This window comes from Anguilla rostrata, chromosome 5 (genome assembly GCF_018555375.3).
Source record: "Anguilla rostrata isolate EN2019 chromosome 5, ASM1855537v3, whole genome shotgun sequence".
Classification (NCBI taxonomy): domain Eukaryota; kingdom Metazoa; phylum Chordata; class Actinopteri; order Anguilliformes; family Anguillidae; genus Anguilla; species Anguilla rostrata.
The window spans coordinates 17,492,123-17,503,934 of NC_057937.1; the positions used below are offsets into that span (position 1 = coordinate 17,492,123).

General features: G+C 42.2%; 1 protein-coding gene and 2 non-coding genes across 3 annotated transcripts; 2 read left to right on the forward strand and 1 right to left on the reverse strand.

The window, feature by feature from the left end:
• The first annotated feature begins 812 nt into the window (after nt 1–812).
• trnal-cag (transfer RNA leucine (anticodon CAG)) lies at nt 813–895 on the forward strand. Its single transcript has one exon. It is a non-coding gene; the product is annotated as a tRNA-Leu (tRNA).
• Nucleotides 896–2,521: 1,626 nt separating this feature from the next.
• Nucleotides 2,522–2,604, reverse strand: trnal-cag (transfer RNA leucine (anticodon CAG)). The gene has a single exon. It is a non-coding gene; the product is annotated as a tRNA-Leu (tRNA).
• Nucleotides 2,605–2,719: 115 nt separating this feature from the next.
• Nucleotides 2,720–11,532, forward strand: tmppe (transmembrane protein with metallophosphoesterase domain). The gene is made up of 5 exons (XM_064335456.1): nt 2,720–3,739; nt 3,985–4,095; nt 4,776–4,941; nt 5,808–5,947; nt 9,392–11,532. The coding sequence occupies exons 1-5, from the start codon at nt 3,001–3,003 to the stop codon at nt 9,580–9,582; spliced, it is 1,347 nt and encodes a 448-aa protein (XP_064191526.1). The 5' UTR covers nt 2,720–3,000; the 3' UTR covers nt 9,583–11,532.
• The last annotated feature ends 280 nt before the right edge of the window (nt 11,533–11,812 follow it).

Consider the following 11,812-nt stretch of genomic DNA (forward strand, 5'->3'; position numbering starts at 1 on the left):
GGCATTGCAAAAAATGTGGTCCTTGCTGGATTCATATTTTAGACCGCATTTTACTGTCTTTGAGCAAAGTGAAACCATAAATAACCATGTTGATAGCAATAATGAATATTGAATACATTCTGACATAAGTGTCTCATCTAAGACAAAGTTCTGGCGGCATCATTCGTTTTGAAACAAACTGAATGCAAACAAAGTCTGAAGAATCAAGAATGTGATCCACCACCGACGAGCTGCTCAGCCGTGCGCTGTATGTCAGAGTTAGAGTTGAGATGGAGTCCTACTTGCTGTTATATTGTAATGTTGATCTGCTTTTTTGCGGGTTATGGCATCACTCTCGGGATGGATATGAAGGCGTAACGCAAGCACAGTTTAAAGGTTCATTCTTCATGACAAGGGGCAAGAACTAGTGCTTCGAAAAGCGCATCCGTGGTTATGAAACGTTAAGCCACTTCCAAATAAACGGAGACGCTGCAATTCTGAAGGAGCTGGGCGTGCTGTTAGTCCTCGTTATTCGTAATGCTTGACGCTATAAAGCAGGCTCCAATTGAACGAGTCTTAATGTATTTAACGTAGGTCTACTGCCAATTTATGACGGGTGGTATTCGACAGAAATTTTTGTGGAATAGTCCACTAGTCGGTTTGCCTTTCTGTTTCTTTATAAGAACAGAGATACAACGGCGACTCCCCACCTGGAGGCTTTGGTAGCTCGTTCATATCCGACCGCGACCTATGATGTGATATTAAAATTATTATTTATTGTCTATATAACCAGAATTTGGACACTGGTTTCCTCAATCATGTCAACATAAATTGTCAGGATGGCCGAGCGGTCTAAGGCGCTGCGTTCAGGTCGCAGTCTCCTCTGGAGGCGTGGGTTCGAATCCCACTTCTGACATCGCTTTTCCCCCCCGAAGGAAATCGCGCATTGAGCTCTGTTGGACTCCCAAAATATTAACCTGGGGCGACGTGGGTTACAATACAACCGAGGACACCGCAAATGATCACATGCGTAAAACCATGAATATAATAGTTTGGTACGAGTAAAACCGTCATATATTAAGTGTCAATTTGCGTATAGAATATCAATATACAAGTTTTATTGTGCAATCTGTTTGCTTAACCCTTCAGAATGATTTTTCTAATATCTAATTCAGTGTTCAAGAACTCCATTGCTTTCGATTGCCAGTAGTCACTGTTACATGAATGCTCAGCCTCTACATTCTAATGACATATAAATAGTAATCAATCAATACTGTGTGCTTGTTTATAAAAAAAAAGGTTTATTTACATTGTTTACAATAGTACTGTTTCAGAAAATTGCTAAACAGTCATGTGTGTCTGAATCATTTTTCTTTTTTCCCATAACCATTTCTAAATAATGCTTATGCATTGGAGTCTTTCTCTCGTTTTTGCATTGGCTAATTAGTTTGAATCCCACTTCTGACAGTTAGTTCAGATTCAAAATTCTTTTCAGTTCGATTTGAAAACATTTGTGGGAGCTACTTCTACTTCTAATTTGGTATTTATTCTGTGTCAAAAGTGTACACATATGTGTCATCACCAAACGGGTTGTATTTTGACACATTTAACTGATTTTGATGTAATTTAACCTAATTTATATTTAAATAGTGCATGTGATATCGTAACTATCAAGCTAGACCTCCCTAGTCATCCATGTAGCCAGTTATTTGGATAAAACGTTGAGGTGGTGATGACACCACATTAGTTGAGAGCTCGCAATTCTTTTAGATTTTTCCCACGGCCTGCAGGGCATATTGTGGTCACTCACTCACTCACTCACGGATGACCTTTGAGGGACGTTTTGTGGGACACATGCGCAGGTGGTGCCAGCTTTAAAATTTTACATTTTCAAACTTAATTTTATATCTTTTTATTTTGTTTTATTTAGCTCTCTCGGTATAATGTTTTTGGTATCTCTTTATACTATTTGTACTGTTTTCTATTTTCTCCACTGTAACACTTTTTAATTACTTCTTTCTTATTTTTATGTACAGCACATTGAGCTGCATCACTTGTATGAAATGTGCTCTATAAATAAAATTTGATTGATTGATTGATTGATATATATATAATATTAACATATTTATACATATACAGTATTAATATTACAAATAATTACAACAATAATTAGAAATAACACAAAATGCCTAGCTGTGCCCCTGCCTAGTTTCCTGTCTATTTTTTGCATACTGTACCTCTGTTCTCCACATTTGGTATCCTTATTCAAGGTTCATGGCCTACTGTCCTCGCCTGCAATCAGGGATAGATGTCATTTTTAGACATCCCTTTAAAAAAGGGACAAGCGAATTAACCTTGGCAACTAGCTGGCTAGCTACGGATACGTATGAATATGAATTTTTACGACGTTTTAGCAAGCTAGTTATGAACCTCTGAAAATTTGCGCTGTCCTCGGTTGTACTGTAACCCACGTCGTCGCGAGTTAATTTTTTGGGAGCCCAACAGAGATTAATGCGCGATTTCCAACGGGGGAAAAAAGTGATGTCAGAAGTGGGATTCGAACCCACGCCTCCAGAGGAGACTGCGACCTGAACGCAGCGCCTTAGACCGCTCGGCCATCCTGACAATGTGACAAAAGTACTAGTGTTACAAAAAAAAAAATGAATTACTCTGTATGAAATTGTTGACCGCATGTCAATAATTGTATGTATTTTTATAGTTTCCCAACCCGACATCATAGCTATCGCATGCCTGTAGCAGCAAAATGCTTCTGCAACGTTGCAACACTGCCAGTGGACAACGCGCCGAGTTGAACCCAAGCTTGCGGAAGTAAATCAACACAGCTTGAATGTGTAGACCACTAGCTAGCTAAAGACTTTTGGAGTGTCGATAGGACACGATGAAGACGTCAAACTGGAGGTAGCGATTTAGTCTTCTCTGTTCGTGCTCCCGACAAGTCTTTCATTTGACCTTTGTCTTGTAAACACATTCGCCAGTAAGCGACACAGCACAAGCCGGAAAATGTTCAGCCTGGGGAAGTTGTCCATGGAAATTAAACTGGCCATCGCTACAGGGGTTGTGTTTTTCTCTATGCTGATTTCCCGAACTCTCTTGTCCGAGACCATGGACATTGTTACGCGAGCCAGATTATTCCGGGTTCAGTTCCTGCTGCTGGCCAACTCTATCTTGCTAATCGGCTCGCTCTACATTTGGAAAAAGACTGTGTCGGCGCTTACCAGCTCAATATGCATTTCTTCCCGGATAGCACAATGCTGGAGAGGAGTCGTGTTGCTGTTTCTCATATTCGCCCACTCCAGCCATCTGTCTATGTTTTACCTGGTTGGAGAAGAACCGTATTGGTTGGCGCTGATGAGCTACAGCTGTTTGGGCGCATACTTCATCCTCGTGTTTTTACTGTTTGCTTTCGGCTGTGCAGGATATTGTCATAAATTGGTGGCGCGAGGCGGATCGACGAACAAGACCGATCTCCCGACATGTGCAGCTACTGTTTCTGCCCCGTCCGCCTCTGGTCGCGTTCAAACGATCCTGGCTATCTTATTGACTGTAATCCTCACTGCTTTAGGTCTTAGAAACGCGTCCCTGCCTCCGGAGATAGTCCGGGTTGAGATCGCCTTGGAAAAACTCCCCCCCTCCCTGGACTACCTTAAGGTTGTCCTCTTGTCGGACATCCACTTAGGTCCCACTGTGGGACGGTCCAGGCTCGAGCTGATAGTATCCATGGTGAACAACCTTGATCCAGGTAGTTATCAAGAATTACTATGCCATAACTTCTACCAATTTGCATTTTTGTTCAAGTAGAGCAAGTTTTTCCTTAGCATTTGCATTTGATTACTTTGCAGTAGTGGTACAGTTCTTTTACAAGAAGTGGGGAGCAGCATGCATTCCACTGATTCAAATTGTTTAAATTCTTTAAGCCTGTGCTGTTAACACTGATCTGGGTGCTCACTGGATGTTTGGAGAGTGATTTAGTCTGCCTGTCCACAGACGTGGTTGTCATCGTCGGTGACCTCACTGACTCCCAGGTGTCTCGGCTACTGACCGTCTCTGAGCCACTGCGTAACATGAAGTCACGACTGGGATCCTACTTTGTCACAGGTGAGACGGGGTCAGGAGTCAAGGGTCAAGGGTGAAAAGGAAAGATTCCATTACTAGAATGGGTTGACAGATGAAGAAGCCTTTCTGCCTAGGTTAAGTTCTGCCACATTTTCTCAGTATCACAACCTGCTTCTTTTCTCCTTCCCTTCTCTCGGCACTGTGTGCCCCCTTTTCAGAAGTGGAAAATCCAGGTTTGGAAAGTAGAAGTCCTCCAGAAACCTGCATTTGCTAGTTAGCATAATTCCTCTGCCAGGAAGCAGGACTAATTAGTGAGATCAGGTGGCTGAGTTCATGGGCAGAAGAAACACATGGCAGGACTTTTACTTTCTCACCCCTGGACTGTCCACCTCTGCCCTTTTAAAAGTAGACAGAAGCGATGGGGGTGAGGGTTGCAGAAATGCACCGCCCTTCCTCCCCCATTTTCCTTCATAAAGTTTGTATTTTTTTACATTTCCTGTTACGTTTACCTTAAGGCATTTACATTATGCTCTTATCCAGGGTCATTTGTATTGAATTAAATAGAGATACTGAGTTAACAGCATCGTGGCCTGTAGTAGTTGTCATTACATTGACCTACAATAAAACATTCAGTTTCATAGTATGTGCAAGAGGATGACTGGGGATTTTTTGAGGAAGTTTTTGTAATGGATTTCTTTTCCCTCTCCCGTGCATGCTTTCAGGCAACCATGACTACTACACTGCGGATGTGGAGAGATGGTTTTCCCACCTGCGCTCCCTTGGCATCCAGCCCCTGCACAACGGGAATGCCAAGATCTTCCGGAAAGAGAGAAAGGAAGACTGGATCTGTTTGGCCGGCGTGGACGACCTGGAGGCCCGCATGCTACGGTGAGCGCAGCTCCCATGAGCCCTCGCATGCCTCTGCTGGATTTCCCTTCCCTTCGTGATGTGTACGGTGTGTGGGTTTCTGTTGTTACTCAACACTTAATTGATCAGTGAAAGGCGTTGATTACACAGTGATCTGACCTGGTTTCTTTGGTCTGAATGAATAAGGTTGCTGAGTTTTAAGGTGAAAACAAAAATCAACCACCCTGCAGCTCTCCAATAGCAAGAATGAATGCCACTGGAATAGAGAACTATTCTTTCTTATTCTGTTAGGCTTGGAATAATGTGCTACCAAGTATGTAAGTATGCAGAATGCAAGTATGCATAATGGAGCACAGCCAGACGGTCACAAAATATTTCAGAGAGCATTAGGAAGTTCAGAGTTTAAGAATCTAGAATTTCCCCCAAATAACATCATGCCCTAAAGAATCCAGATAAATATGAAGAAAATCAAGAATGAGTGGATTTCTCCATAAACCTGTGTCCATACCTTGTGTAGATGTGCATGGAATGACTGCTACAATTGATGTCTGAGGCCTTCTTTTTTGAACCCTCTTTAGAGCAGAGGTCCCCACTCTTATCAGAGAAGTCTTGATTGTAGATTGTGATTAGATGATTAATAGAATCAGGCATTTAGTGCTGGGCTAGAACAAAAGACTGGGGAGCTCTATTATAAAACTTGTGTGGGGACAAGATGTGCTTTAAGTCATCAAGGTGACAAGGATGTTCTTGTTGTTGCTTAGGCAACGATCATTTCTTATTTGGGTGATAATGGGGGTGTTGTCAGTTTGAGAATGGTGCGGGCCATTCACTTATTGGGATGACAGGGCAGGGTGTTCTATGTGTCATTGTGACCTGTGCTATGATAGGTATCCAGGACATGGGATGGATGTGACGGAAGCTCTGGATGGTTGTGATTGGGAGTTACCCATCATCCTCCTGGCCCACCAGCCACGTGCCGCCCTCCAAGCCCTGCAGGAGAGGCCTGACATTAACCTAGTGCTCTCAGGTAGGCCTCAGCGTATTTAAAGTGCATTCATATTTACTTATACTTAGGCGTTGAACAGATGTTCACATCCAGAAGGACTTACACAATGTACCTTTTTTAAGAAAAATGCACATAAAAAATGCTGACTTCTGTATTTCATTTTCAGTTTACATTCACTCTCATTCATTTACATTCATTTACTCTTTATATGTGTCTTGGACTCAGAAATTTTGGGAACCACCTCTAAGGTGGGCACCACAAGATCCTCGTGTTCTAGTTTAGTGAGTTACTGACTCTCCGGAATAGAGAACATACAGCCATGTTTCCCCTCAATTTGTTTAGGCAAGGCACCAGCAGTACCAACCACTGAGCATTCCTTGAAGTTTCAAAAATAGTTTTCTTTGCAGCTCAAAACAGGTTTTAGTACTGTCAACAGTAATAAAAATAAATAAACGGCTGTCTTTCAAACACTTTAAACAATATACTGATATTGAGTATGTAATTCATATAATATGATTAAAATAATGAATTATAAATATAATAATAAATAAATGATAATAATAAAAATATAATGTGTATATTATGTATATTAATCCTATTAATATTATTTTGTTGTATATATATATAACAACTTATTTTTAAATATTATATAATAGAAATATGTAATTGATTGTTTTTTAGAAAATGGTTATTAAAGTATGTCAGGTCCAATCCCAGTGTGCTAGTATCATTCCATGAGAGGAGGAAGCTTGATTCCTGTGCAGTCTGCCAGGTCTGCTGTAACACTGATGGGAAATACACTGGTGTTTATGTTGTGGCGTGCTGGACTCTGTGTACAGAGAGTGGGATTCTTGATGATGGTTCATCAGTGGACTCCCTGTCCTGACGTGACTCTCTCTGCAAATGTTTTTTGCCCTCAACTGCATCTTTAAAGAAGTGTTATTCCATGCATTACATTATGTCACTGTGCCCTTTGTTCTCTCTCTCTCTCTCACACACACACATATACACACTCTTTCTCCCTCTTGCTTTTGAATTTTTTTCTCTAGGTGTCTCTCCTTTTTGAGAAAAAGTTTTTTATTTAATAAATATACAATATTTCTCTGGGTCTGAATCTGTGGACTCCTCTCTCTGTGTTGACGGAGGAGCCTACAGATGGGGAGCCATCTCCTCGGCGGGAGGTGCCAGGGGCAGAACTGGTGGCCCCCACCTGACGACAGCGGTCTTTGCGTTCTTATTCAAAGAGGCTGTTGGTCTGAATGTCTGATGACTGACTGACTTTATATTTTTTCCTCTCCACTCCTCTTTCTTTTGAATTTGGTGACATTCATTCCCATGAAAGAGGCGATTCATGACTCAGCTCGTATGCCCTAACCAGGCCAGTATTTCCGAGGCATCACACTGCTCCCCTCCTATCCCTGTCCTGTCCCATGTTTGCTTGATAATGAAGTGCCTAGTTACCAGGGTGAGAGTGATCACGCAAAAAGGCACCCTTTCTCTCAGAAGTAAGATATCTATATTTCTTGTCTGTACAGTTGTGTAAGGAACCGGAGGAGTGTGTGATGCTTCTGGTTTCAGGTGCAGATACAAGATTCACCTCCAAACAGAGAGAAAAGACATAGAAGATCACATAGGCGCTCAGATGTGCTTTTGATTTAACATATTAACAGTTAGATAGGATAGTTAATGGAATAAGTTATCATGATTAATAGAGTGAGCTTCTGTAATTTATGTTAGTAATTTTGTCATAAGAGGCCAATGATATTATTATTTTATTTTATGTTATTTTTTAATTTTTTATTTTTATTATTTTGGGTCTAAATATTTCTCTAACTGATATTTTCTAACTGATTGTTTCAAATGGATGCAATGCCCAAACCTCTTGTAATTACCTTTCAGGTATGGTTTACTTACGGTTTTCATTTAGTTTAAATCCTGTTTGGTGGCCCAGTCTATCACTGTGTGCTACATGCCACCCCTGGTATTTGTTTACAGATTTCTTTCCAGGACGTATCTGTCAGGTGTAAGTCAGACTTGTTTTGCTCCACCTTTTTCTTTTTTTTTATGACAGCTGCTTTCAAGAGAAGAATGAATTTGCGAAATAGTTTCCGAACTGAAACAGTGCCTTATTGTACCTCCATTTGCAGAGCGCTGTTGCTGTAGCTACTGATTTCTGGTTACTTCCCATTTCTGGTTACACCAAAAGTGTCCCAGCTAAAACGTTGCTGTAAAACTTTGTAATCTGCGCAGAATGTATGCAGTGTTCCAGGCGAACCGTAGCGCAATCTTAAGTGCGGACTGACGCCTTGAATGGAGTTGACCTCTGAACTTTGGAATGTTGTTGCGAGGTTCCCTTGAATTAGCCCAGGAAGTTCCGTGACAGACGGTGATGTCACTTCGCAGGGGTGGAGGTCAGTTTTTCGGGGAGGTGTGAAGGCGTGGGCGGTCACCGTGGTCCTTTTTGGCCGTAGGATGAGGAGGACGCCCAATTCCGGAAACCTGACCGACGAGGCATTCCTCCTCTCCGCGTCATGGGCTGTCCCTCTGGAGGTCCGTCATGTCTCGCGAGATGGGGGCGGGGCCACTAATCCGCTGATTAGACGGCTGCGGGTCAGCTGGGATGAGGGCCTCGCGAAATATGTAACGGTAGCATGCTAAGCCGGCGATTTATCACGGTGTCCGGAACGTATTGTTCTGCTCTCCTCGGCGGGACACTCACCGTCCTCGGTTTCCTTATCGAGATGGACCGTGTATTGACTAACCGCGCCGATGTCAGTGCAGATAAACAGCCCAAAGCATGCTGCCTTCCTTGCTCTATTTGAAATATGGCGTAGAGTAGAATCTATTCATAGATTCTGTTCGTGAATCATCTTATATAATTCTGTCATTTCAGGCTCTATCTTTAGAAAGGTGCACTAGAGCCGGAGGACCATATGAATTGAGGCATTGCATGCATCTTCAGCCCTATTGGGGCAGAATCGTATGCAGTCATTCAAGCAAGCGTGCGCTAAAATGGTTGAACACAGTTTTGCATTCTGTATTTGCTGTGGGCATATTACAACTACAAAGAGCTCCAGGATGAAGGAGATCTGCGATCATGCAGATTTGTATGTTGTAAGGCTCACAAGTACAAATGTGCAGGTGCAATATGTCTCACTCTTAAATGAATAATCAACTCTTATTGGCTTTGTGGGTTATCAATCACGCAAATTTGCTTTATTATGCACAGCCACTCGTCGATATTCGTGTAATCCGTGAGTTTATGCACGCATTGAAATCTGCTTATCTGTGTTACTTGTTCATCCTTGCTAACTTAGCCTGGGTCTGATGGGGTAGTGGACCATGATATATTAAGACTATACAAAAATTAGCAGTGAAGCAAATTTGGACAGTTTTTAAAATGAGCGAGTTACAGACAGCTTTGTGTGACGCCTGTCTGTGCCTCCCTCTCCCCTCTGCTCTCAGGACACACCCACGCGGGACAGATCTTCCCCTTGTCCATCTTTGCCTACCTGGTGAACCCGTTCTTCTGTGGGCTGTATCGGGTCGGGGAGAGCAGCCAGGTGTACGTGTCGGCTGGCACAGTCTACTACGGCTTTCCCATGAGGCTCGGCAGCAGGGCTGAGATCACAGAGATCCTGCTCAGGACTCCCTGAGAGCGGGGGATATTGTCTCTCTCTTGCACATGCACACACTCATACACACACTCTCACACTCACACACACACCCACACAAACACACGTACGTACACTCACACACACACACACACGCATACACACACACACACATGCACCACAACATTGTTTGCCATTGTTTTTTTTTTGTTTTGGGGTTTTCTTTTTTTTTGTTTGCTTTCTCATTCCCAAAATCCACACACAACCACAAACCAGATTTGGGGACAATTCCTTATCAGTTCTGTTTGTTGTCAATGCAGATTTTTGTTCAATTAATTAATTGAAAATTCATAGTATATTATGGGCATTTCTATTTTATTTTATGAATTGATGTGGAATCGCCCCAGATCTGTTTCTCACACACTCTCACACACACACATAAATGAAGTGCCACTGATTCTTTGGACACCATTGTTAACATACATGTACACCTAGACTGTTAAGACTGTTATGTAGAAGCTGTGCAAGTAATCAGCCTGTTGCTTGCAAACAGCCAAAGAAATTCCTGTTTGTATCTGCAAGTTTATACACTGTGTAATCCTGTCACTTGGAGCCAGAGAGCAACACAGCATGCCTTAGATAACAGTCAGTCAGCCACCCACCAGAATGAACCTCAGAACACCAAGGAGAAATGTCATGCCACTGATATTAGTCCTCCTCATCTTCACCTGTAGCAAAGAATTCTTGACAAAGAACAGGAATAATAACACAACCTTCACATCCTTAGTGTATTATCATAATTGGAAAGGAAATGGAGAGCAGTTGCACCAATCACAGTAGTACTTCACGTCACTTCTTCCAGGATAGGGATGTCACAGGCCAGAGCCTCACGGTGCCAGGCAATGCCACTGGTGAGGAACTGCCCCCCATTTTGTTGCCTGTTTTACTGATTCTTTGGTGTGCCGGTTTGAAAAGTGGTTGTGGGTTAGCTTTGGAAAAAGGGAGTGTTCCGTCCCAAGTCTTAGCAGTTCTGAATACTGTAGTTCTGTAGTTTCAGCTGTTGAAAGAATGGAAGGTTCCAGTCTTTGTGTTTTTCACTGCAATAGGGACAATTCTTTTTATTACATGCCAACTTTTAGCGACAGCTTTCCCAAAGTCCATACAAAAGGTCCCTCCATTCTTTTGTCCACAGCTCAGAACATTGGAGACAGAGGAGTGCGATCTTTTGCATGGAGCTTGGAGCTGTGTACCACACTGTTGGCATTTTTATGCTGTGTGTTGTTATTTTAAATAGTTTACCAATCATTCTGTTGCCGGAATGAAGGAAAGAGGAGAGGAGTTAGAATTACAAAAATTGTGATCGCCAGGGTGATTCATTGAAGTTGTTAGTTCAGGTTTTATTAATTATTTTATATAATTGAGAGTTTTTAATGAAGTCGTTTTTAATTAAATTCTCTGCATTTGAGTCACTCACCTCCCGGAACTGTTTTTTTAGTTTTTTTTGCCAGTACTTTTAGCTTTGTTACTACGAGTCAACTGTGATCCACACTGTATGCCAAGAGTACAAGGTCGGGCGTCCCTACCACGCGCGTTTGGCCTCAGACCTCACCTCAACTTTGTCTGTGGTTTCAGACGGTGCGGTTTTTTCACTGCACTTGGGATATTTGCATACCCACTGGCGTGTTTGCTGTATGTGATGCATTGATAAGACACTTTAAACGTTCACAGAAAGCTTTATTGCACTGGCTTTGCCTATTTTAAGGACCATGTCTGCCTTGTTTGTCGTTTTAAAACCTGTGGAATCAATACATGTTTGTTTCGTAACATTTGAACTAAGCATGAATCTTTTCCCTTTACTAGTTTTGGAACAGGAAAGTTTGCAAGACAATCTTATGTTAGAAAAAAAAAGATATTATGTTTGCATTTAAATGAATGCCAAAATGGAACCTGCCATGCACTGAATGAAATGCAAATAAATTTTCAGCAATCCTACATTTTTTGGGCTGCAGAGGTGTTTTGTCCCCCCCCCCCCCCTCACACATCTGCTTGATGGTCACTGAAGGCCTTGGACACGCTTGGGCTTTTCTGAGCCAAGGTCCAATAGAATCTGCTCCATCACAGTGCCAGAGAAAACACCGGGAGAGCCAATCTGTCAAGGATGGCAAGTTTCCTGAAAGTTAAACCTGCCAGCCCGATGTAATTGTTCCTCTGCTTTCACTCACGCTCACCGTTCCATAAACTAAAACAAATGTATTGCATGGTCTTTTGAGGA

Coding starts and splice junctions, on each gene's coding strand:
- tmppe (XM_064335456.1), top strand. CDS start 3,001: ATGTTCAGCCTGGGGAAGTTGTCCATGGAAATTAAACTGGCCATCGCT. Junction 4,942..5,807: donor CTGGAGGCCCGCATGCTACG/GTGAGCGCAGCT, acceptor GTGCTATGATAG/GTATCCAGGACATGGGATGG. Junction 5,948..9,391: donor CATTAACCTAGTGCTCTCAG/GTAGGCCTCAGC, acceptor CTCTGCTCTCAG/GACACACCCACGCGGGACAG.